Below are 27,762 nucleotides of genomic sequence, written 5' to 3'. Positions count from 1 at the left end.
TCCCATATGCAAATTTTCAATCCAATCCATTGCATAATAACGTAAATATCATAAAAAAGCAAAAAAAAAAAAATTAATATTGATGACCCCTTTCGTCGACCCCTGGGATGGAATTTGACACCTGAAATCGATTGCCCGTTCCTCAAAACTCTCGTTTATAAATTTTTGTCTGAATCCGATGTATAATAACGTTAATATGGTAAAAACAGTGAAGTTTATATGGACGACCCCTTTGAACGACCCCTGACTCAAATTTGGATAAGTGGAATCAATTGTTCATCTCTGATAACTCCTATGTTCAAATTTTCATACAAATCCGATGTATAATAACGTCAATATCACTAAAAATTTGAAAAGTTATATGGACGACCCCTTTTGGCGGCCCCTTACACTGCATTTGATCACTGAAATTGATTGCTTGTCACTCAAAACTATCGTGAATCAATTTTCATCTCAGTCCAATGTATAATAACGCCAATAACGCAAAAAACATTTAACAGTTGATATGGACGACCCCTTTGGCCTACCCCCGTTCCTAAATTTGACACCTGGAATCGATTATTCGTTCTTCAAAACATTCATGTGCAAACTTTCATCAAAATCTGATGAATAATAACGCCAATATCGCAAAAATATTATATTGTTGATATGGACGACCCGTTTTGCCGACCCCTGTCCCTAAATTTGATAACGGAAATCAATTGCTCGTTCCTCAAAACAGTCATATGCAAATTTTCACCAAAATCCGATGTATAATGACGCTAATATCGCAAAAATATTTAATAGTTTATATGGACGACCCCTTTCGCTGACCCCTTGTACAAAATTTGACACTTGAAATCGATTGCTCGTATTTCAAAACACTCATGTGCAAATTTTCAATACAATCCGACGAAAAATAACGTCAATATCGCGAAAACAATATTTGTCTTGTATGGACGACCCCCTTCAGAAGGAGTCATCCGAAAATCTGAAAACATTTTTCATCTTTCCTGGTGCTAATGAACATCCATGCCAAATTTCAGATCTCTAGCTCTTAAGACAGCTGAGTCTATAGAGGACAAACAAACAAACAAACAAACAAACAAACAAACAAACAAACAAACAAACAAACAAACAAACAAACAAACATACAGAAATTGCTTTTTATATATATAGATTTAATTATCCAATATTTCTTTTTAAGGTTTAGAACTATAACAATGATTAAAAAAAGCAATAACAAAAAAAGCAACAAAGAAAGGCACCTGAAAATTTATCTTAAAGTTGTTCTGAGTCGTCACATATCCACTCTACCTGCGTGTATTGGCTCAAATCTGTAACAGGTTCAATCTTCATTCGTTTGTGTATTGACGACATCCTCAAACCTTTGATCATACTGCGTTTCTTAGCGTTTTTTTTTTTAAATATTTTAGAAAAAAATTTCCATAAGAAATATGGAGAAATTCGAATTGCAGCTTTTTACGATGGAAAAAAATAGCTTCAAAATCCGCGAATAATTTTTGAAAGCGATTTTACAACGACCGTTCCTAGGAATCCCGCCCATGAACACTCTACCAAAAACACACGATCGAAAAAATGGTCAATTAAACCGTAGCAGATGTTCTGGCCATTGACATTATCGCAGCGATCTCCAAAAATTCTCTTCATAAAGTTGAAAAGTTGTTTGTAGCCCTGACTACGATCATTCTTCTGTCCAGTTTGATTTGTCTATGCAGCAGGAAATTCGTGGAATCCCGGTCTCGCATCGCCCTCTTCTGATTCCAAGAATTTTCGAAGCTAAATATAGACACGTCGATGCTGATAAAATGTACTTTACCGATGGATCTCTTATAGAGGAAACAACAGGATTTGGAGTGTTCAACGAAATATCTAGTGCCTCTTACAGTCTTCAGCCACCATGCTCTGTATATGTAGCGGAGTTAGCAGCCATTCACTGGGCTTTGGACAGTATCGCATCACGGCCAGATGGACACTACTATATTGTAACGGATAGTCTGAGCTCTGTTGAAGCAATCCATTCGATAAAACCGGGAAAGCACTCGCCGTACTTCCTCGAGAAGATACGAAATAATTTGAGTGCTTTATCAAAACGTCGCTTTACAATCACCTTTGTTTGGGTTCCCTCTCATTGCTCGATAGTGGGTAATGAGAAGGCAGACTCTCTGGCAAAGGTGGGAGCGATGGAAGGCGACACGTATCAACGTGAAATCGTCTTCAGCGAATTTTACTATTTAGCTCGAAGAAACTCTCTTGTCAACTGGCAGCGCAAATGGGACGAGGATGAGCAGGGTCGGTGGTTCCACTCGATTATCCCAAAGGTAAGCCTTAAACCATGGTTTAATAGATTGAACTTGAGTCGGGATTTTATTCGTATATTTTCCCGTCTCATGTCCAATCATTGTTCCTTAGACGCGGTACTCTATCGTTTTGATATTGCTGGCAGCAATCTATGTGGTTGTGGCCAAGGTTACCATGACATCGAGCATATTGTTTGGTCGTGCGAGGTCAATCTTGTCGCCAGAACGAATTTTATAGACTCCCTTAGGGCCCGAGGAAAACCACCCTATGTTCCAGTGAGAGATGTGCTGGCTGTGATAGACTTGGACTACATGTTCGAAATATATCTTTTCCTAAAAGCTATTGATCTTCGTCTATAATTCTTTTTATTTTCATATTTCCCTATCTATCTTCTATCTTTTCTTCAAAAAGTGAACTAGATATAAGCGCACAATTGTAATCAAACAAATCGAGTTTTGCTCCTTAAAGCCTAAAGGTATGAGCCGTTTCAAATAAAGAAATTACAAAAAAAAAAAAAAGTTGAAAAGTTCACCTTCGTATTCCTTGTTATCCAATTTGCGCTCGACCTCGTCTAGTTGTTCTGGTGATGTTATTGGTTTAAATTGAAAATTCGATTGAGGGGAGGGAGTTGATTGGAGTTCTGCTGCTGGACGGAAATAAGCTTAGTCTCAAAATCTGCTTTGATGGCTGCTACTGTTTTGATAATGAGGTTCTCGGTCATCCTTTTTGTGGCTTCAATAATCTCCTCCTTTGCTTCCGTGATTTGATTTGTAATATGCGTTAATATTTCCTTCGTCTGTAGAGCACCAGACATCTCCAAATCAGCTGAGTTTTGCCAGGGGGAACTTCTTTCCTCATACTCCGAGCCATGGGTGGCAAAACTCCTCAGATCGGCTTGTCCAGTGAAAGAGAGTGCATTTTTTTTTCGTCTGCTCCACCAATCGGTGCGGGGAGAGATAAATCGCACTGAAATGAAGAGTGAGATTGTCAACACATAAGAGTGAGCGAGAGCATTCATATCCGCTGATGAAGAGAATTCCCTTCTCCGGAAAAATCTGTTGCGCAATGTGCTGAGGAGAATTCGAGAGCTAACTCAGTTTATTCTTAGTACGTTCACGAGAAAAGATGCTACTTTCCGAATCAAAGCTCCCAGCGGTGTCTTGATTTTCTAGAAGCCGTCCTGATCTTAATTGCAATTGATTTTGCAATAAAAACAGTTTAACCTCTTAAACCAATGGTAATCTTCGATTCAGATGATATTTGAACGGTGTTTTTCGGTATAAACTAAAAGCCACCTAACTTCATATCTCTTCTGCTGCATAAATTAAGGCGTATACTGCACCGCTATTTCGCCTTAATTTATGCAACCTAAGAAGAGCTGCATTTCATTTCCACCAATCTACTGGGGTCCTGAAAAATCCTGGTTTTTGTTCTTCGCGGTGTCCTGATTTTTTGATGAAACCACCTGTCACCTCTTCTTCGAACGCTACCTTTTGTAAAAAAAAAAGAATTCAAAACAGCTAACAGCAGTGAGCATAGTAGCGGAGTAGAAATTGTTTATATTTTTTCTACGTTGTGTGGTGGGAGTCTAAAAATTTTTTTTCCTTATTTACTCTGAGGTGTATGACTGAAACACAGGGCGCTCTTTGTTTAGAATTCTCTTTCTCCCACTCGGATGCAAATGCTCTCACACTTGCCGTCCGAGTCACTTACAGCTCGTGTAAACTCGGGTAACGAGTGGAGCACGATCAGCGAAAGAGGATTACACTCGGAAGCCGAACTGAAAACAGAGTTGGTTTCTCCCGGCTCTTTGTTGTTTGAGAAGAGCCGACCAACCCTGCTCCGAGCTATGGCCTATGTATAACATTTAAAAATTAGGGGAAAAAATGTCAGGAGAATATAAATCAACACTTACCAGCTTTTTCCATCATTTCATTAAAATCAACAGCTTTTTTGTTGTTGAAATTCTTTGTGAGAGGCATCTTTCTCCTTTATAATGCACTAATGCACTCAACTTTATACGACACGGATTTGGATCAGCGGGCTGCGGCGTGAACAACTGGTAATAATATCACGCATACCGAAGAGTTAGATGGATCGAGACTCGGAAGCAGCAAAATAAAAACGATTCGAAAAAAAAACCAACAAATTGGCAGCTGCATGGCAGGAGAGGGATCAAAATATTTTGCTGACCAACGTTGGACAAACATCGGTCATTTTTTTGAATATTTTTATCGAAAATGATCTGTCAATTGACGTTTCATGTCTGCTTTGAGGTTGTTCGAAACACTGATATAAAGCTGAACTAAGGAACTTTCAGCTTATTAGGAAACACTTCTTTGCTGATTAATTTCTCCAAATCTCGATGTTTAAGGGCTGAACATTAGCTTCTCCCTGAATTTTGGTTGCCTTCTTTCAGCAAGATAGCTGACTAAAAATTAGAACTAAATAATGTTTCAGCGGTTGTTCAGCAAAAAATGTTTGTTGGGTATTAATCATTTCTTGTGCAAGTTTTTTCAGAACAATAGGGGACGTTTGTTTCTTTTTCATTCCCGATCCTATAATTTGTTCTTAAATTTTTACTTTAATCTCTATTCTAGGTTTTGTTTCTGTGTAAATCTTCTGGTATTTTTCAGCATTTTGTATGTACATTTTCTCTATGAATGTGTATTGGGCTTCGTTTTTTATATTTAACAAGTCTAATGAATGAAGTTGTTGCGCGATTAAATCGTTTCGGTGTATGTGAAGGGCAATTCGTTTTTGGCTAAGAGCATCTGTATCCGTGGTCTATTCTTGGGTCTAATTTATACAAGAATTGAACCAAAGAAATTAGATCCGATCCAATGAAAAAACTGGCAACTGCACTCGTGTTCCATTAACTGTCAAACGGTTTAGAACTGCGTCAAATTGGATCCAAATCTCATCAGTTTTGGATCAATCCTTATACCAGCTCTAAAAAAAGTTGAGTTGAAACTGGTATAATGGATCACCAGTGCGGTTGCTCGGGTAGGAATTTGGGTCTAAACCGGCTGTTTGGACCACGGATACAGGTGCTCTAAGTAGTTTCGTTTGATTTTCATTGGTTCTTCTCCTCCCGGATCGGAACGAATATCACAACCGGACCGATTACTGTCAAACTATTAGTTGTCAGTTTGAATATATCCGGTTTCCCTTCGAATTCGGTTGGATTTTCCTGAGCATTTCTCCGCTGCCATGCAAAATAGTCGAATGACAGAAATCGAAATCAATCAGTTCGAATCGGTTCGATTTGGATTCAAGCAGAGCTGCGATTGCTCCCGTAGAACGAAAAGAAATCTAGCGTAACATTTAAAAAGGGCGAAACTAGCAGTTAGCTCGAAACGAGAAAAACGCGTTTGAAAATTTGGAACACCTATTCAAATCCTATTTATAAAATCGACCACTTTTTGTTCAACAAAATCAAAAACTGTGCATTATATTCACTTATTGTTCGATGGTTATCAAGAACTTTAACTTTTTTCACGTAATTTCAGAGATTTTCGAGTTTCGCCCTATTATTGTTTTCGATTTCAGTTACGCCTGCAAGTTTCGCCCAATGATCGGCCGTTTTTGTTTTGGTTTTGAAGTTACGCCCATTCATCCTACACGCAAAAACTAGTTAGGCCGTTTTGTCACACACGGTCAACTCAGTTACGCCTTTTGGCTCTACACGAATAGAAAAATTCACTCCATTTTGAATAGGCGTAACTTCACGTTCCAACGAAAATGCACCAACAGGAAGTTTCGCCCAATTGAATTTTATCAATTTTTTGAAAGTTTTAAGTAATTTTAAGATGAAACCGCGTTTGATAGGTAAAGTGCAACCACGTGCATCCGGAATGACCGTTAACTCGATTTGTTTACATTTGGCAGTTTCGCCCTTTTGAAATGTTACGCTAGAAATTATTGAAATTGACCCAGCAACCTTTGTCAGTTTTCAGCATGCTTGTCGATATCGTATTATCAGAACGATGGCTTTGATCATAGAAAGACGCTTACCGACCACGCTTTCCATAATACTTCCAGTTTTCTCTTGATCATGAACATGTGCAGTCAATAATTTTTTCGAACAGTGACCATCGCTTTCCATTTTTGTCACCCCGCTAGCGAGACCTTCGAAAGTCAGTCAGAATATTTTATTGTGACTGACAGATTTCGAAAATATCAATCAATTTCGCATGTCCCGATATTTTTCGTCGTTGTTAAAAGAATTTGATGGAAACTGACGTTCAGTTTATCTAAAAAGGGGACTCCACGTTGAAACGGGAAATGATTTCTTCCTCCAAAAATGTTTATTTTAAATAAAACTCAAAATTTTGTAATTGAAGTCAGAGATGCCATTCTCTATAATGAGAAATTAGATTTTTTTAATCCAATCTTGAAGAAATTTTACAAGCCGGAATCGTTTTTCCCCTTTGTGCCGTTCCGTCGCTGTCAGCTAGCTAGTCGGATTGCAAAAGAACGATCGTAAGTTTTGAATTAACTAAAGGTCCAAATTTTGTGAGTGCTTGGAGTTATTTCGATGAATAATTGAATTTGTGCCAGTGACATTTGATAATCAATGTTCAAGTGCTGAAAATTGCATAAAACTGTACTAAGTTTTAGATTTTACGGGTGAATCATTAATAATTAAGTGGGATCGTCAAGAGTGGCACGACGAATATCTCGAGCCGCGTTCCGCTAAAGTGCTGCACGGAACTGCAAATCATTGAGAGCAGACTGGAAAGAGGAATTTACCATCAATCAACACAGGCCAGATGTTTTACTTTTATTTAGTGAGTTCGTTCCATGATGTTAATTTTACTTACATGAAGTTAAATAAGGGTTAGACTCTGAGTATTTCCACCCTTAATTCTCCAGATTTAGTCTTCATTTGAATATTATCGACTGCAGGGAATCGATTCCAGAAATTTTGTGGCACAGCAATTTCCAGAATTTTGTTCATTTATGGTTAAGCTTGCCAGATTGCCCAGTTTTATCCGGGTTTGCCCGGATATTTGATGCAAAATTTCGAGAAAGTCCGGTCCGGCCCGGTTGCCCGGATATCGTGAAAAAAGTCCGGATATTGCCCGGATTTTTTCACAAAGTAACCAAAAAAAAAATCAAAATTTGGGCAAAATCGATTAACAGTATTCAAATTTTCAACGGTTATTTAAAATAATTTCGCCGATTTACTTTTATAAACCTTTAAATATTTAAGTGTTCCGAAAAGTTCTTGGAAGTCTGCAATTACATTAATAAAATATTAATTTCATTTTGTTTTGCATTTTTTCTTTGCTTTTATATATAATAACACCTAAATTTTGCCCGGTTTTTGGATTTGAAAAATTGAAATCCATGCCCGGATTTTGCCAGGTTTTTTTGAAAAAATGCCCGGAATTGCTAGGCCCGGATGGGAGTGGAACAAATTCTGGCAACCTTATTCATGGTTGAGTGTGTTATATTATATGTTTCATTTTTACCGATTGTTTGTTTGTGTGAAACGTTTTCGTAAGAAGTTCAATTTTTAGCTTTGGTGGCCAGGACACAATTGAGCCATTTTAAAGTTTTGAATTTGGAGATTATTATTATAGTTTATTTATTTCTATTAAAAGGGTTAATTTTCAAAAAAAAAAACCTTTCGAGTTCGTAACAGACCTCGAAGGGTTTTATGTTCTATTAATATTTTCCTATTTTTTTTATTTTCAAGAGCGAGTAAAGGCGCTTTATCCTTGGTCGATGACCAGAAATGATTGTACATCGAAGTCCAAAATAATTGAATGAACATATAAAATCTTAGAATTTTAAAATCATCATATCTATTAAATCACTTCAACAAAATGCATTTATTCTTAGGTTTTGTGATTTCTTTGTACAAAATGGATCATTTCCAGCCACTGAAGAGGAACCCCTGTGATTTGTGGAATAACTTCAAATAACGCGTGGTTTTTACATCAAGGAGCATTTTTCTTAGCATGCTTCCATCGATAATGGCCCTTCGAAACGTATGGTACTGGTGGTCCACGTTTCTTCTGTTCCTGTGTTCCAGATGTCTCTGCGTTCTCTGCTCCATGGTAGGCCCAACCATTTTATGTTTTTCATCATTTTAATGTTTTTATGTTAAAATGATAAAAAGCATGAACAAAGACAAGAAGAATAGTAACTCATTTTTATTATTCTTTGGGACTCAGACATAAGTTCTGGCTGTGGAAGTACACGCTCCTTTTTTTAAACTCAAAATTAAGTACGACCGAGGTTTAAAACATAGTTCGATTCTATGAACTTAAAGTTAAGTACCCTTTTTCCTCCTCGCGATTGTTCAAAATGGAGTTCGAACTGCGAACTCAAAACTTATCCCATTCGTGCCATTTTTGCCGAGCCGCATTTCAGGTAGCTACGAACAAGGGCATAAAAAACAGTTCAAAAAATGGTACTCGCTTTTGAACTTAGTTTTGAGTATGCTTGTCAGAACTTAGTTTCGCTATTGCCCAATCAAACTCAAAGCTGAGGGCTGCCACTGAAGTGCTGTTTGACCGTGGTCAAATCATAGTTCGATTGTATGAACTAAAGTTGAGTTCCTTTTTTCCTCCTTGCGATGGTTCAAAAGGAAGTTCGAACTGCGAACTCAAACTAATCCCATTTTTCCTTCGGCGAAGGAGCAAAACTGAGATCGATCTAATGAACTAAAAATTGAACCCTCCTCGCGTGAAAGCACTTAGCGAGTTCGGCTGCGAGAACTGCATTTTGGGTAGCTACGAATAAAGGCATAAAGAAAGTTCAAAAAATGGAACTCGCTTTCGAACTTAGGTTTGAGTATGCCAGTCAGAACTTAGTTTTTGCGTTTGCTCAGTCTTACTCAAAGTTGAGGGCTGCAACTAAAGTGCTGTTTTGAACCAAAACTACTTAATTTTGAGTTTAAAACAAGGAGCGTGTACGATTAGTGATTAGTGATGAAGTCAGAGATGCCATTCTCTACCGAGAAAGACGGAGAACGGAGAATAAAACACCCCCGTGCGATAGCTGCAAATCACCCGGGTGAGAGTTTTTGTTTCTCTCCACACATTATTCGCACCCCGGTTTCGAAAGCCACACACACCTAATTTCAATAGCTCCGGCGTGCGACAATTTGTCACCGTAGAGCACCCCGGTGAAAACACAGAACCGACTGGTCCAAGCCACAAAAAAGCAAAGACAAAAACAAACACGATGGTGTGCATAATAATAGCATCAACAAACAATGAATGTTTCGGGTACACACAAACTGTCAAAAACTTAACGAGTAAGTTATTTTTACGCAACCGAAAGTTTTTTGGGATTTTCTTTTGTTTGCATTGTTTTCGTTCCTTATTTTGTATGCAACTCAAAAGTTTTTCCCATAAAACTTTCAAGTGAGTACTTTTGAAGTTGCCATTTTGTTTGTGGTTTGCACGCGTTGTTGATGTCGCGATGATTTGTAACAATTTGCGCATCATTTAATCCGGAAGCGCGTTCTTGTGGTCAAATCAGTACGATAGTGTGGACTTTTCCCTTGAGCGAGATCCAGCAATTGCTGACATAAGTCAGTTCGGCTGGCCAGGACGTCGACTTTGATAACTCCCGGCATCCACCAGCTCCCCCGGCAGAGGATTTTTTCAGCATGTATATCGATTCCGGTGCTCCTTTTTGTCCGGAGGAAACCGTATCAAGTGAGTGGTAAGGACATTCAATGGTTGTGAGTTTTAAACTTATTATAATCTTGCCTGTAGGATAACCGGAATTGTGCCAGTTGTGCTGAATGTGTTTACGATCCATGTTTAATCTCTCAACGATGGATTGGTGCCGGAAAAGCTGTTCACCACCTGAAGGTGGTTTTCCAAAGAAAATGACCAGCTACCAGATCATGTAAATAATAAAAGTTAAAATTAATTCAATTATAATTTTTTTTTGTTTGGTTTGACAGGTACTGCTGATTTTCGTCCAGTAAGGTCCACAGGAACTATGTTTTGAAGTACTTATTGACTTCAGCGGGATCTGTGCCAGACAGCCCCCCCATGGATTAGTGCTCTGCGGCCCTCGCAACGTCCAGCTGAAGCCAACTGTCGCTAAGAAAATTAGAGCTGCTGCTGCCACCAGTGCCACAGTTGCTGCAGTAAATGTTTGGTCAGGACGTCGACTTGGGTTACTTCCGGCATTCATCGGCTCCTCCGGAAAGTATTTATTTTTGTCAGCGGCCCAATTTTGGAGAACAATGTATCGAGATACTCTGAAGGCAATCGAATCAGGTTAGTAGTAATCAAATTTCAATTAATAACTGATAACTAAAGCTAGTTATTTTCTGACAGATGCTTCCGGAACCGTGCCAGTATGGTCGATCGTATGGAGGAGAAAATGGACAAAGGTGTTTAATGCGTTAAACTTAACGTTGAGTCCATGCACTTTTTGTCCGAGATGCGTACAAAAAAGTGGCGGTTGAGTTTATTACTTTTGCCGTGTAAGTGGTTCAGCTTCGTATGTATTGGTAAACGCAACAAGCCAAGTCAGCTGCCGTCGCTGTCGCTCTCCGTGGTGAAAACATTTTTTCACTGTAGTGTGTGTTTGCTCTGTCGTGTTGTTTTTCAGATTCTCTACAGATGTTCGGTTAAAAATCTCTGCGGTGCGTTTCAGAGAATCTCTACCGAGAATCGAAAACCGAGCACTTCGGTCATTCTCTGTAGAGAAATTGCAAGCCTGATTGAAGTATAATATCCTAATCAGAAACTGATAGATTCAAAAGTTTGTCGGGGTTCTGAATTGAATCAAATTTGTGTCACACTAAATTCCAACGTCTACAAGTCTACAACGTTAACGTCTACAAATGTTGGCGTACATTATCAGAAACTGTCCTAACCAATCGTTTCTGATCCACAGGAAAAAGTTTCCTGCAATTAGAATGTGCATAAAAAAATTCTGGTTTCGGAAGATTTTTTTTTTGAACTTGTATTTTCGTGACACAAAAAAATTTGTGCCCGCAGATTGTCACATGAAAAATGAAATGCGACAAAAGAAAATTGTTTTTTTTCCTCCAGCAGTAATCGCCTTACCCGTATGGTAAAATTATAGCCAATTTTGCTATCACGCCCTGAGAGCCCAACTTGCTCTCATTTTGCTTGACATAAGGTGGTACACAGCAAAAATGAGAGCACAAATTTTCATACTTGGTTAGCAAAGTGATGCCAAATTTTGCTAAAACTGAGACCCTAACTACACCTCGATATCCGATAGCTTGGAGAGCACAATGATGCTAATATAAGGCATCATAAAATTCTCCGTTATAGCAAAATTTGGCATCGATATGCTCTCAAAACTATAAGAAAACGAGAGCAAATCGAGGTATAATTGTGGTCTTGATTAAAGCAAAATTAAGCTTTACTTGGCTCTACGTATTTGTTTTTTTTTTTATATTTTTTGCTGTTGTTGTGTTTCTTATGTCAATCAAAATTGAAGCAAATTTAGCTCTGAAGACGTGATAGCATTTGGTTTCATTTGGCCAAAAAAGTTGGCCGAAAAAACTGAATCGCCTTTAGTTATGCAACGTGTTAGCAATTATAAATTCGAATCCGTATTTGGATTTAACATCCCGAGCAGACTTGTATGGCAAAATTATACCTGAAACTTTTGTTTTGTAGTTTTGTACCATCTTAATCCGGTCATAAAGATACCGAATCTCGCTCACAAGAAATGGTAGCATAATTTGATTTTTTTTTTTGCAGAAGTCTCCTCAAATTTCCACTAAGTCGATTCAGCTTTTGTTTTGGTTTGATTATTTATTTATATATTATTATTCCCAAGATCAAACATCTTTTCAATTGTTGAAACTTTGTAATTATTAGAAACTAATCTCTAATCTAACGAACCTCATCTCACAATTCTATCCAGCCAAACGCCTGAATTTATGTTCAAAAATAGATACTTAAAATTCGTATAAAGAACAGAATACTATAAGAGACGCCGGGCAATTGAGAACTTTTTCGTTAGTTCAACTTTGAAAAATCCTTATAAAATCTGTAGCGAATCAATTTTGATAAAACAAGGCTGAATGTGATGCAGAACATGTTGTTTATCAGTTTTAAAGAAATATGCGAGAATGCGAAAAAATAAAACAATAATTTAATGCTCGAAAAAACTCTAAATTTTGAGAAAAATGCATCGTTAATAACTGATTAAGGGTAGGAAAAGTTGCAGAATACTCGAACCGATATATTTACAAATATTTTTTTCCGGGACAAATAAGTATTTTTCACCATTTTCACTATTCAAATGCAAAAAAATGCACAGTTGTGCTGAATGACGAAAAAGAAATTGAAATATTGTGAACATTATATCGGTACAAAGCTGAAACAACATAATTAGTGGTATGAATAAGGTTTAGCAATTGCTTTGGTAGCTTTTACTTAGCTCGAAATCAATCAAAGCAAAAGTCCAAAGCATTTGCTTAGTTTGGTATGAATAAACATTTGCTTAGCGGATGTGTACTAAAGTCTTAGAACATAGCTTTTGCTTCGAAAAATAGAGCTATCCAACCAGCAGAATCTGAAGTTTTCTAAAGTAAAATGAAAGAAGACGATCAGAAAATTGAAAAGTACGGCTAAAGTAACCTTGAAGTCGACGAATCGGGTGGTGGGTGTAAGACCGACCGGATTTTTTTTGGTAAATTTGTGCTCGTATGTTGATGTTTAGTTTAAAGAAAAATGAATAGGGTGAGTGCTCCTACTTTGGACCTAGAGCCTACTTTAGTCCTAAAATGCCGAAAACTGTAAATAATTCATTTTTCTAGCATAGGATATAAATACTACTATGCACACAATGAACTCTTATTCTGCCTGAATCCCACCATACCGATTTTTGCCATAAAAAGTCTTTCTGATAAAATTTTGAACGTTTTTGAAAATGTACCTTCTCATTAGTGGTAATTCAGGCTGCTCACATAGTGGGGTGCGGTTTGAGAAATCAGAGTAAATAAGGAAAAATCCCTTTCTTTTACTGTCGAACCCCAAGTTAAAAGGGAAATTACTTTCACTGTGAAGAATATGAACCATACTACCTATTTTTCCTAAAATAAATGAAAATCAATGGAAAATCCGGAAAATTTGTGAAGGGTCCAAAAATAGGAAACTTTTGACTTTGATGTTCCATTTTTAGACCTGACATCAGAAAAATTTTGGTTCAACACCCAAAAATCAACAAAGGTGCGAATTTTTAATTGGGGCACAATTGAGAACCAATATTGAACATTTCAAACTTTTCTTGTCAGCTTTACGCAAATAAACAACAAGTTTGTAAACACAAATAAGTTTCAGATATTGCTCTGCTGATAGAGCTAACGGAGAGTGAAGGTGTTTGAGATATTATAACAGAAATTTAAGTGTTTGTAATCGTTAAAAATCTGTAATAACTTTTTATGATATTATTTGATTGAAGATTACATTTTTGATTAATTTGTTAATTTATTTTTGAAAAATCATACTTTTCTAGGAAATTTAGATCTAGGTCTAATGGAAGGAACCAGTTCAGTACCGAAATAGGAACAATAGGTTCAAAAATGGAAATTTTGATCGTCCATATCTTTGCAAATCTTTCAATAAGGGTGAAACCTATGCTGAAAATTTTCATTGAAACTTGCAGATTAGATCATGAACTATAAATAAATTTCCTGAAAAATCTAAACCTCACGCCCATTTCTGAGAAAAACATGTTTATTTAAAAACCAACGCTTAAAGGGTCCAAAGTAGGGCAACTAACCCTACATATTCAAATATTGTCAAACAAAAAATGGCCTAACTTTAATATTTATCATAAGTTCTCATCCACACCCCCCCCCCATTGTATGAAAAATAAGCAATAGGCGCGCATTTTAATTTAGATATTTTTTCTTAAATCTTAGAATTATATAAAATGAGAGATCTGTATAATGTTTTAAATTATTACAATTTATTTCTTACTTTGAGCCAATTGGGACTTCATCCACTATAGCCGGATTTTTTTAAATTTGAAATATTTACTAATTGATTTGTTTAATTTCATCTTAGACGAATGATTTTATACAACGACAAGAATATGAAAAAGTTGGGTTATCACTTCGACTTTTCTTTATCCATGTTGAAAATGCCTTTTTGAATTGTTTTGAAGTGAAATATTGCTTATTTGATAAATTCATAACGTTATTAAAGAATTTTTTATTGGAAAAGTCTGCTACCGAGCATGCTTAGAAAATAGAGCAATTGCTTGGAGATTTGCCGAGCAATTGCTTTAGATTCGAGCTTTATTCATACCAAACTAGCTTGTTCTAAAAGTAAAAGCTCCTGACTGAGAAAACAGCTGTCAAAAAACTTTATTCATAACAACCGAAGCAATTGCTTTAAGCGACTGCTCGACTGCTCGATTCAGTTTAGCAAAAGCAATTACTAGGTTTTTTTCATACCACCCAATGTCACTGTTAACAAAGAAATTATTTTTAAAATGTTTTATTAGGTATTTTAACACATCAACACATTTTGGATCTTTTAATTTCATCTTTTCTATTAAAGTTAAAAATCTACCTAATAAATTTTACTATGACAAACCTGAAAATCCATTAAGCATGAGCCTAAGATAATATTTTAATATTTTTGTTGAAGTTTGAACATTCTTCAGAAATTTGAAAAAAAAATATAAAAACAAGTTTTAGTGTATCGTTGAATACCTGCAAACAAGATGCTGTTGGTTGGGTGCTAGATATTTTAATCATACCTATAACAATATTTATATTTTGTTTTAAATTAAGCCAAACAAGTCTTTGTGTAGGTAGCGTTGAACAGAGAAAAGAGTGCTAAATATTATAAGCAAAAAAAACTGTTCTTTATTACTTCAAATATACCTTGAATTTTTTGCAGTGTAGCACAAACCAAGCTTGATTTTTTCATGTTAAGTTGCATAAACAAAGGCTATTTTGGTAGCACATCACAATCAATGAACGCATTAGAAAAATCGCCTTTTATTATGCAACTTATAATGAACATTAAATTTAACTTGGTTTAAGCTACACTGCAAAAAGCACAAGGTTAATTTCATACATGTTGTCTGAACTTTAAACGACAGTTTTCAGTTTGTGTTTTTTTTTCGAATATTAAGCGCCCTTTTCCCCATCTTGTTTGGCTGTGTTAAGAAAAAAATGTAGATTTCAATAGATATTGTTCAAGTATCTAACACAATACCAAATTAAAGTTAACTTAATCATATAAGAGGCCAAACGATCCTATTCTAATATAATTATTGGATATTCCTACACATCAATACCTTTTGGGTATTTTAATTTCAGTTTATCTTTTTGTTAAAATCTCTACGAAACATTTACTCGCAAGAAGAAAACTGTTTACAAAGTTAAAATTATCAAAATTTTCATGCATGCTCATAAGTCCGCACTTACCCCGATGTAATAAATCCTGCAGCTCCTCCTGCTCCACTTCCGGCGTGGAACCTTCCGAAATTAAACAGTCGCTTCTATTCATCAGGGCCAGCTAGAAAAGGTTATCGATGTTACATCTTTGTCAGGAAGTACAGATCTTCAGGGATGTGGAATACTTCCAATCTGGGTCTTGACGTTCCGGCTGTCTCCGTTCAGCATCAGTCTGCAAGGTTCCAGTAAAACTGATGCTTTCATATGGTACATCTTGTTGCTAGTTATACTCCTTAGTACGCGCTCCCGGATCAACCTGTACTGGCGGATAATCACCGGTCTTAATAAAACACGACCGCTACTATGTTTTATTCTTTTTAAGTCGTATTCAATTTTGTAAGGCAACGAAATCAGGAGAAACTGCGGACTGTGATTGATGTTTGTTTACAATTATACACGGTTAAAATTTTTCACTCAACACTGGAAAACTTGAAAATAAAAAAATATATTAAAATAAAATTTTCTTTACGAAATTTTCTTTACTTATTCATTGCGATTTTGTGAAACGTTTTGAAGTCATGTAGTTTTGTAGCGAATACTCATAAAAACGATTTTTTACACTTATCTTTTGAATTACACTTATGTCAAGTTCGCAACCTATATTTGAGTTTCAGCACCAATCTCAAGCAAAGTAAAAATGCGCACTCGTCCCTATCATTCTGATACCGCAGCGGGCGTTAGCCTAAACTATTTAATGTAGCAGAAGTCAACTATATAACTCTGAATTTTGGATGATATTGCAAACTAATCTAACGAGACTGTCCCTTTTGCTTTGAACTATAAATATTTAACACAGGATACAGAATCATTTCGCAAAATTAGGAAATATCAGTATCATCCAATTTCCTCACAAGTTCTAATCTTTTAATCTTTAATTCATAAATGATATTTAATAACCTTATAGATTTATTAACGTGAAATGAAAATATTTTAACTTGTATAAGTTTAATTTTAAAATAAAGTAAAGGAATCCTCAGATTTTTATATTTACAGTAAACTTTTTTAAATGAAATGATTAAAAATAAATAAATAAAGAATAAATTTAAAAATTAATAAATTGAGAGAAAACAAAATCAAATACTTCAAATATTAACAAAAATAAATAAATATATATTATAAACAGAAAAACAAATAAAAATACGTTCTTAAAAAAAATCCTCCGTTCTCGGGATTAGGACCAAGGTTGCCGAAATCATAGAATAATCTATAATTTCACAGAATTTTGAGCATACTTTTGTCACAGAATCTGTTTCACAGAACACAGAATTTTGAATTTTTTACAGAATTCTGAAATTTTGTACACTTTTTCAAACAAATAAATTTTTATGTCCATATTTACTTTGGATTTCTGACTCAAAATCATGAAAATTTTATGAAGTCAACACTGTTTTTTGATTTATATCATATTTATTTTAAAAATAAGAATATTAGGCATGAATTTTCGGTGAAAATCACAGAATCTTATCATAGAATTTTGGATTCAAATCACAGAATTACAGAATTTTTTCGTCAAAAACACAGAATTTTTATTCGGCAACCTTGATTAGGACCGGCAGCAATGATTCTTAGCAATTTGCATCGCTTTCGATTTTAAATTGAATGATTCAGTTTTTGCTGTGAAACTACACCATGTTTTGCTCATTGTTTGCCTTTAATACTTAAGTGTGGTCTCAGTTTGCTGTCAAATAAAAATATATGAAAACTTAATTATGCCTAATTTTGCTCTCGTACAAAAGTCAACAGCAAATAATGCTATCAGTTTGCTGTTGACACCTTATTATGATCTCAGTTTGCTTTCAATTCGGGCATCAATGTCTGCTCGGGTAGTTACTGATAATTCTAATTTCATTCAATCTATTTCGGGGAGTCAGCTTCAACCGAATTTTTCTATTCAACAAAACATATAGCCATGACAATTTCGTTTGACGAAAAATCAATGATAGTGGCGACTGTGATATTTTCATCTAATAAATTTCGTTGACCAAAACAACACGTGGATTGGGAGTGTAGCAAACCTACTAAGATATTTTAGAAAAACTCGACTTTGAATTTTCTCCCGAACATTCGCAGCTCTGGATTCAAGTTCTGTTAGTTTTTCTTGACGGGGCATTCATTCAAAAACGATCGGTTTTATTTGTTTTTGTTTGTCGCATATGCAGCGTGCAATTAGAAAAAAAACTTCAACCGAAACCGTTAGTTATCTGTGGTATAAATGCGTGTTGAAAATTATGAATATAAATAAAATATGAAATCCACATTATATCACATTTTAATCAGTTAAATACGAGTCATGACGCTTACCAACAAGTGTGAAGTGTATACAAAGCATATTCAACTGCTCCGATTCCATACGAATTTTCTTGGTGAAATCCGATAAGATCCGATTCGAGAACCATATCACCAGGCAAACCAGCACCGAACGAACCCGCACAATAACCAAAAACCCCCAGCTCGCACGGAAAGCGATTTCGGATCAATAAAGAACCATTTTCGCTTTGCTGTTTTTATTCGACCACCGATCTACCAACAAAAACATCAACATCTTCCGTCTCGCACCCGCCTTCGAGGATTCAACGACAGAACAACAACAAACTTTCGTCTCGCTCAAGCCAACGAGGGCGAGGAAACGTCATTTCGTTCGACCGCTAGCAGAGGCTACGTCGAAAAGTCACATAGCAACGCCATCTGAACGTCACATTGGGTAACTATCATACTGGAAAAGTAATACCTTTTCAAAATGGCGAATATTTGCGGAAAGTGTGCCATGACTTTCGACGGTGAGTTCGTTCAATGTGGAGTTTTTTGTTCCATCGTTGTCTGTGTAAAATGCTCTGGTATACACGATAATTCTCGCGCAGACCTTCGCAAGAATGGACATCTTGTGTGGATGTGCCAAAGCTGTAAAATGATGGTATCTAAAGCCCGCTTTTCCAACGCTTTAGTATCAACAAACGTTGCTAATAACACCCTGCTCGACTCCTTGAAAGAATCTCTTAAAAATGAGATCCGTAAGAGTATTCTTCAAGAAGTTCGAAATGAACTCCGAGCAAATCCTCTTCCGGTGAACGTTTGCGCAACTCCAATCCTCAATCCGAAAAATAGGTCATCTGTGAGTTCAGCCGTTGTTTCATCTGCCCATCTTAAGCGTCGCCGTGAAAAAAACATAGTTGTGGACAACTTTACTGAACGACAACAAAAATTGTTATGTGCTGTAGGTACCGGTGCAGCCAATAATGAAATCGCCACCAACAACAATCTTTATTCAACACCTCCGTCATTTTGGTTGTATCTTTCTGGCATTCTTCCTAACGCGCCCGATGATAGTGTTCTGCAATTCGTTCGTTCTCAACTTGGAACTGATGAAGTCCAGCTCAAAAAGTTGGTTCCTAGGGGCAGAGAAGTCAGCACGCTTTCGTTTGTATCGTTCAAAGTTGGTGTTTCGCTCGATTTGAAGGACAAGGCGTTGTCATCCGAAACTTGGCCAGCAGGAATCCGTTTCCGGCAGTTTGTCGATAATTCGCCTGAGAGTTTTTTACCCATTCCGAAGCAGCCACGACTCGATTTCAAACCGAACCAACAGACACCCTTTGCGACGCCAATTTGAATGGTCAACTGAACGTTGACAACCGTCACTTTGCCGAATTAGAATCCGCCGTCACTACCTTGCCTTCATCAGTACCACCTCCTCCTGCAACATCCGCTAACTCATCTTTGCAAAATCGCTCTATCGTTAGCCGTCAATTAACCGTATACTATCAGAATGCAGGTGGTATGCGTACAAAAACCAATCAATTTCTACTCGCACTGTCCTCATGTGAATACGACATTGTCATGATCACAGAAACTTGGTTGAAAGATGACATAGCAAGCTCTGAATTAGCTTTGAACTACAGTATTTACCGCAATGATAGAAATTCGAACACAAGTCAGCTGAGACGAGGTGGAGGCGTATTGATTGCAGTAAGGCATGGCATCGATGCAGTCTCTGTAGCAGTACCTGAATGTGATCATTTAGAGCAAATCGTTGTGCGAATCAAGGATCAATGCCGTTTCGTCTACTTGTGCTGTGTTTACTTTAGACCTAATAGCGAAACTACTCTATATTCGTCCCATATGTCAGCAATTGATCGATTAACGAGTTCGGCAACTAGTCAAGATATTATCGTCGTAGCCGGGGATTATAACCTACCGAACTTAAACTGGAGTTTTGACGAGGATACTAATAGTTTCCTGCCGGTAAACGCCTCAACTGAACAGGAACTGGCTGTAATTGAGTGCACTATTGCATCTGGTTTAGCTCAGATGTGCTCTCTCGTTAACGCTAATGGCAGAATTCTCGACTTAATATTCTTGAATAGACCAGATCTTGCAGAAATTGTTAACCCACCACACGCCATTTTAAAAACTGATCGACATCATCACCCTTCAATTTTATTAATTGACAATCCTTACGGAGCATGCAGTATGGAAATAGTTCACCCCGTATCTTGTGAATTAGATTTTATGCACTGTGATACCGATCGTGCGATAGAATCGTTAGCAGAAACAAATTGGATCCAGGCTTCCCAAAAGTACTGCCGAACGACAGTATTCTTGCGAACGTCGCACATCCACTTCGGTGAAAGCTTTCCGAATATTTCTTCCCCGACAGTTTTAAAAGGCGCATTCGTGCGATGTACAACGACGCCTTGGTTTACCTCATGCGAAAGTTTGCTCGTGGATATGATAGCCTTTAAAGCTCCGTGACAGTTTTGAGGAAATCTTCGTGACAGTTTTCAATGCGTTAAACTTCGCATAACAGTACTGCTAATAACGTCCGACTGTAGCCGAGATTCGCATTGGATCATCATCGGCTCACGCTCGGGTCGATTTAATTTAGAATTAACGAACTTCTGCTTGAAGCTCAAGCTAGCTACTGCGGCTGGCTATCCTTACGTTATTAGTTGGTCGACACGCATTGATGCGTGTTGTTTTCCAGCCTGATATTGGATGTCGTTTATGAATAATAAAGTTCAAGATTTTAGATTTCAAATTGAAATATGCGATTTCAGATTTCAGATGCAAATTCGGATTTCAGATTCATACTTCAGATCAAGATTTTAGATTCCAATTCGGATTTCAGATTCAAGTTTAGGACTTAAATTTCAGATTCAGCTTTGCAGACTCAGATTTCAGAATTAAATTTAGGGATCAAATATGATATTCAGATTTCAGATTCAGATTTAAGACTCAGATTTTAGAAACGGATTTCAGATTCAGATTTCAGAATCAGAAACAAATTCCGATTTCAAATTTAGATTTAAGATTGAAATTTTAGATTCAGATTTCAGATTCAAATTTTAGATTCAAATTTCAGATTCAGATTTCAGATTCAGATTCCAGATTCAGATTTCAGATACAGATTTCAGATTAAGATTTCAGATTAGGATTTCAGATTTCAGATTCTGTTTTCAGATTCTGATTTCAGATTCAGATTTCAGATTCAGATTTCAGATTCAGATTCCAGATTCAGATTTCAGATACAGATTTCAGATTCAGATTTCAGATTCAGATTTCAGATTCTGTTTTCAGATTCTGATTTCAGATTCAGATTCAGATTTCAGATTCCAGATTCAGATTTCAGATACAGATTTCAGATAAGGATTTCAGATTCAGATTTCAGATTCTGTTTTCAGATTCTGATTTCAGATTCAGATTTCAGATTCAGATTTCAGATTCAGATTTCAGATTCAGATTTCAGATTCAAATTTCAGATTCAGATTTCAGATTCAGATTTCAGATTCAGATTTCAGATTCAGATTTCAGATTCAGATTTCAGATTCAGATTTCAGATTCAGATTTCAGATTCAGATTTCAGATTCAGATTTTAGATTCAGATTTCAGATTCAGATTTCAGATTCAGATTTCAGATTCAGATTTCAGATTCAGATTTCAGATTCAGATTTCAGATTCAGATTTCAGATTCAGATTTCAGATTCAGATTTCAGATTCAGATTTCAGATTCAGATTTCAGATTCAGATTTCAGATTCAGATTTCAGATTCAGATTTCAGATTCAGATTTCAGATTCAGATTTCAGATTCAGATTTCAGATTCAGATTTCAGATTCAGATTTCAGATTCAGATTTCAGATTCAGATTTCAGATTCAAATTTCAGATTCAGATTTCAGATTCAGATTTCAGATTCAGATTTCAGATTTCAGATTAAAGATTCAGATTTCAGATTCAGATTTCAGATTCAGATTTCAGATTCAGATTTCAGATTCAGATTTCAGATTCAGATTTCAGATTCAGATTTCAGATTCAGATTTCAGATTCAGATTTCAGATTCAGATTTCAGATTCAGACTTCAGATTCAGATTTCAGATTTCAGATTCAGATTTCAGATTCAGATTTCAGATTCAGATTTCAGATTCAGATTTCAGATTCAGATTTCAGATTCAGATTTCAGATTCAGATTTCAGATTCAGATTTCAGATTCAGATTTCAGATTCAGATTTCAGATTCAGATTTCAGATTCAGATTTCAGATTCAGATTTCAGATTCAGATTTCAGATTCAGATTTCAGATTCAGATTTCAGATTCAGATCTCAGATTCAGATTTCAGATTCAAATTTCAGATTCAGATTTCAGATTCAGATTTCAGATTCAGATTTCAGATTTCAGATTAAAGATTCAGATTTCAGATTCAGATTTCAGATTCAGATTTCAGATTCAGATTTCAGATTCAGATTTCAGATTCAGATTTCAGATTCAGATTTCAGATTCAGATTTCAGATTCAGATTTCAGATTCAGATTTCAGATTCAGACTTCAGATTCAGATTTCAGATTTCAGATTCAGATTTCAGATTCAGATTTCAGATTCAGATTTCAGATTCAGATTTCAGATTCAGATTTCAGATTCAGATTTCAGATTCAGATTTCAGATTCAGATTTCAGATTCAGATTTCAGATTCAGATTTCAGATTCAGATTTCAGATTCAGATTTCAGATTCAGATTTCAGATTCAGATTTCAGATTCAGATTTCAGATTCAGATTTCAGATTCAGATTTCAGATTCAGATTTCAGATTCAGATTTCAGATTCAGATTTCAGATTCAGATTTCAGATTTCAGATTCAGATTTCAGATTCAGATTTTAGATTCAGATTTCAGATTCAGATTTCAGATTCAGATTTCAGATTCAGATTTTAGAAACAGATTTCAGAGTCAGATTTCAGATTCAGATTCAGATTTCGTATTTAGATGTAAGATTCGAATTTCAGATTCAGATTTCATGTTCCAATTTCAGATTCGGATTTCAGATTCAGATTCAGATTTCAAATTCTAATTTCAGATTCAGATTTCAGTTTCAAATTTGAGATTTATATTTCAGATTCAAATTTAAGATTGAGATTTCAGATTCTTATTCAAATTGAATATTGGGATTCCAGGTTCTAATTTTGAGATCAGGTTTCAGATTCAGATTTCAGAGAAGGGTTTTATATTTAGATTCGGATTAAAATTCTACATTCAGATTTCTAGTTGAAGGTATCAGGCTTAGTTTTATGTTTCAGGTTCAAATTTCAGATTGAGATTCAATACAAGAACTCACTTCGAGATTTTCACCCCAAAATGATTATTTCTACGATTATTTATTTTATGTTTCATGGTTCCCATCACTTGCCTTTTATATTCGTTTTTTACAATTCGTTTTCTCAATTTTTTTCATTTTTTCTAATACTCAAACAAATTCTAGAGAAAAATTATAACGGCCAAGTTTCCTTTCGAATCGACACAAAAAATGTGTTCCATCCCAACCCACTTCTCCCGTGAGTGAAATATTTCTAAGGCTATGATTCTAAATAAAAAATAAAAATAAAATAATAAAAAAGTATTAAATTGTACGATTGAATTCATGTCTTTTTAAGGTTTTTTTTATCGAAGGTAATTATTATAACAATTTTCGCATAACCTTCACCGAAACCACACATCGCGTTACGCCTCGGTCGTATGCTGCTGCTCGGTTGGAATAGATTGCTCGTTCGGTCAATTCGAATCGAGCAGCAGCATCAGCAGCATACGACCGGGCATGGAAACGGTATGGGCATGACAGTCGCCCGTGACAGTCCTGCGCAAAACTGTCACGCCCTACAGCCGACAGTTAGGATGAAATTATTTGCGAAACAGGAGGCATGAAAGAATGAAAATCGAACTGTCGGTTCGGTTCGCTACAGCTTAAAGCACAACACTTTCGGCAGCGCAAGCTTTAGCCGATTGTTCAGATACAGTCTTCGTTCCCGAACGTGTGCGACGTAGCCGAAGCATTTTTATTCGTCACCGACGGTACAGCAGCGAACCGAGTGGAAAGGCAAACCGATACAGTTTGTTCGGCGAAGAAAAAGCTGTCATCGCAATGCAGTACTTTTGGGAAGCCTGATTGGATCTCTACCTTTGCCAATCTGGATATCGACAGTGCTCTTTCCATATTCTATGACCACCTTTGGGGTATACTTCGTGAGTGCACCCCTCCCAGACGACCAAACCGACATAAGCCGTTTAAGCTCCCTTGGTGGAACTCAGAACTTCGTAGAAGCCGCAACTTAGTTCGGAAAGCCCGGAATCGTTACTTCAAGGATAAATCTGATCATAACAAGACTATCCTATCTGGTTTAGAAGTTGAGTACTCAACCCTGCGAAACACTGCCTTTAAATAATACATTTTAAACATCGAACGCAACGTAAAGCAAGATCCATCGAGTTTTTGGAAATTTATGAACAGCCGCCGCCTCAAAAATACGATTCCATTTTCTGTATCGTTTCATGGACGCATCTCGAGTAGCTTCAGGGAATCCGCTGATTTATTTTCGGAATTCTTCAGCAGTGTTTATAGCTCGTCTAATCCTGATTGCGCTGATACCTATTTTGGAACTCTACCGAACTATGACGTCAGGCTCCCACAACCTCTATTTACCGATCAGGAAGTGTTAAACGTACTCAGTTCGCTCGATCCATCGAAAGGTCCAGGTCCAGATGGCATTCCATCGTCATTGGTTTCGAGATTAGCTGTATCTCTTGCAACACCGCTTCGTTTAATTTTCAACCGATCAATCTCAGAAGGTGTTTTTCCTAGCCATTGGAAAATCGCTTCTATATCGCCGATTCATAAGTCTGGGAATGCGCATCGTGTGGAGAACTACCGGCCAATTTCAATCCTCTGCTGTTTTTCTTTTTTTTTTTGTAAATCTTTATTTGAAACGGCTCATACCTTCAGGTTTTAAGGAGCCAAACTCGTTTTTTGTTTTTACAATATTTTGCTTAGCTTAACACTTTTATTTTAAAGAGAAAGAGGATAGGAAAGGGAAATATGAAAATAAAAAGAATTATAGACGAAGATCGATAGCTTTTAGAAAAAGATAGATTTCGAGCATGTAGTCCAAATCTAGCATAGCTAGTACATCTCTCACTGGGACGTTAGGTGGTTTTCCTCGGGCCCGAAGGGAGTCTATAAAATTCGTTCTGGCGACAAGATAGACCTCACACGACCAGACAATATGCTCGATGTCATGGTAACCTTGGCCGCAACTACACAAATTGCTGCCAACAATATTCAAACGATAGAGTACCGCGTCTAAGGAATAATGATTGGACATGAGACGGGAAAATACACGAATAAAATCCCTACTCAGATCCAATCTATTAAACCAGGGTTTGAGGCTTACCTTTGGGATAATCGAGTGGAGCCATCGACCCAACTCATCCTCGTCCCATTTGCGCTGCCAGTTGACAAGAGAGTTCCTTCGAACTAAGAAGTAAAATTCGTTGAAGACGATTTCACGGTGATATGTGTCGCCTTCCATCGCCCCCACCTTAGCCAGAGAGTCCGCCCTCTCATTACCCATTATCGAGCAATGTGAGGGGACCCAAACGAAGGTGATTGCAAAGCAACGTCTTGATAAAGTACTTAGCGTCTCCCGTATCTTCCCGAGGAAATACGGTGAGTGCTTTCCTGGTCTTATTGAACGGATTGCTTCAACAGAACTGAGGCTGTCCGTTATAATATAGTAGTGTCCTACTGGCCTTGAAACGACGCTGTCCAACGCCCAGTAAATGGCTCCTAATTCTGCGATGTATACAGAGCATGGTGGATGGAGGTTATATGAGGCAGTAGCTATTTCGTTAAAAACTCCAAATCCCGTTGATTCCTCTATAAGCGACCCATCTGTAAAGTACATTTTGTCAGCATCGACGTGTCTATATTTAGCATCGAAAATTCTTGGAATCAGAAGTGGACGATGCGAATCAGGGATTCCACGAATTTCTTGCTGCATAGACAAATCAAACTGGACAGAAGAGTTGTCGTAGTCTGGGATGTAAACACGAGTTGGAGAATATGAAGAAGGATTAACCTGCATGGACATGAAGACATGGTATATAGACATAAATCTGGTTTGAAGATTTTGCTCAAGAAGCCTTTCAAAATTTGCGGTCACCAATGGGTTCATGACCTCACACCTGATGAGGAACCGGAGTGATAATAAATTGAATCGATCTTTTAGTGGGAGTATGCCAGCCAAAACTTCAAGACTCATATTATGCGTTGAGGGCATACAGCCCAAAGCGATGCGGAGACAACGATATTGGATACGCTCGAGTTTGATGAGATGAGTTTTGGCAGCCGACTGGAAACAGAAGCTACCATATTCCATAACTGAGAGAATTGTTGTTCGATACAATTTTAAAAGATCTTCTGGATGGGCTCCCCACCAGGTGCCAGTGATTGATCGGAGAAAATTGATTCTTTGTTGGCATTTTCCTTTCAGATACTCAATCTGGGCTCTCCAGGTACACTTGGAATCAAACCAAACCCCAAGATACTTAAAACACCTCGATTGAGTGATCGTTCTGCCTAGGAGATGAAGCTTAGGTTGAGCAGGTCTACGCTTCTTAGAGAAAACAACCATCTCCGTTTTCTGTGGAGAAAACTCAATCCCAAGCCCCGAAGCCCAGCTTGACAATCTGTCTAAAGTATCTTGTAAAGGTCTGTGCAGATGAGACTCAGTAGATCCTGTGACAGACACTACGCCGTCATCTGCAAGTTGTCTTAGTGTGCAACCTTCGGAGAGACAACTGTCGATGTCACTTACGTAAAAGTTGTACAAAAGTGGACTCAAACATGAACCTTGCGGGAGGCCCATGTAAGAGGTCCTTCTAATTGAAATATCTCCGTGAGCAAAATTCAGATGTTTCTCACAAAGCAAGCTGTATAAGATGTTGTTCAATAGAGGAGGCAGACCCCGGGAGTGCAACTTGTCAGACAAAACCTCTATTGAGACTGCATCAAAAGCTCCCTTTATGTCTAGAAACACTGAAGCCATTTGCTCACGTTTTGCGTACGCCATTTGTATCTCTGAAGACAGCAAAGCAAGACAATCGTTTGTCCCTTTGCCCCTTCGAAACCCAAATTGAGTATCTGAAAGGAGACCATTTGTTTCCACCCATTTATCCAATCGGAACAAAATCATTTTCTCCATCAATTTCCTAATGCAAGACAACATCGCTATTGGACGGTACGAATTAAAATCGGAAGCTGGTTTTCCAGGCTTTTGGATGGCAATAACTCTCACTTGTCTCCAATCTTCGGGAACAATGTTATGCTCCAAGAATTGATTAAATAAATTCAACAAGCGAAATTTGGCGGCATCCGGAAGGTTTTTCAACAAGTTAAATTTGATTTTATCAACTCCCGGAGCTGAATTGTTACAAGAAAGGAGAGCAAGTGAGAATTCCATCATTGAAAAGCTGGAATCCAGATCGCATCTGTTCGGAGACACACTTCGGATGATTTTTTGCACAGGTGTGGAATCTGGACAGATTTTCCGCGCGAAATTGAAAATCCATTTTTGCGAATGTTCTTCACTTTCGTTCGTGTGAGAACGATTACGCATGCTGCGTGCCACATTCCACAAAGTGCTTAAGGATGTTTCCCGCGACAAACCTCCCACAAAATTACGCCAATGCGCACGTTTTTTCCCC

The 27,762-nt window shown here is 37.1% G+C and overlaps 2 protein-coding genes and 1 long non-coding RNA gene across 3 annotated transcripts in view; 1 reads left to right on the top strand and 2 right to left on the bottom strand.

The window, feature by feature from the left end:
• The window catches only part of LOC129738536 (protein 60A-like), a 276,432-nt gene that overhangs the window by 145,724 nt on the left and 102,946 nt on the right, over positions 1-27,762 (bottom strand). The window lies entirely within an intron of this gene.
• On the bottom strand, positions 2,668-4,467 carry LOC129738539 (uncharacterized). The gene is made up of 2 exons (XM_055729759.1): positions 4,217-4,467; positions 2,668-3,267 (listed from the first exon to the last, which is right to left on the bottom strand). The coding sequence occupies exons 1-2, from the start codon at positions 4,281-4,283 to the stop codon at positions 2,891-2,893; spliced, it is 444 nt and encodes a 147-aa protein (XP_055585734.1). The 5' UTR covers positions 4,284-4,467; the 3' UTR covers positions 2,668-2,890.
• Positions 9,638-11,656, top strand: LOC129738541 (uncharacterized). Its single transcript, XR_008735539.1, has 4 exons — positions 9,638-9,983; positions 10,044-10,179; positions 10,238-10,559; positions 10,620-11,656. It is a non-coding gene; the product is annotated as an uncharacterized LOC129738541 (long non-coding RNA).

Source organism: Uranotaenia lowii, chromosome 1 (assembly GCF_029784155.1).
Source record: "Uranotaenia lowii strain MFRU-FL chromosome 1, ASM2978415v1, whole genome shotgun sequence".
NCBI classification, from domain to species: Eukaryota; Metazoa; Arthropoda; class Insecta; order Diptera; family Culicidae; genus Uranotaenia; species Uranotaenia lowii.
The sequence above is the reverse complement of the archived record's forward strand: the minus strand, read 5'-3'. Positions and strand labels throughout refer to the sequence as shown.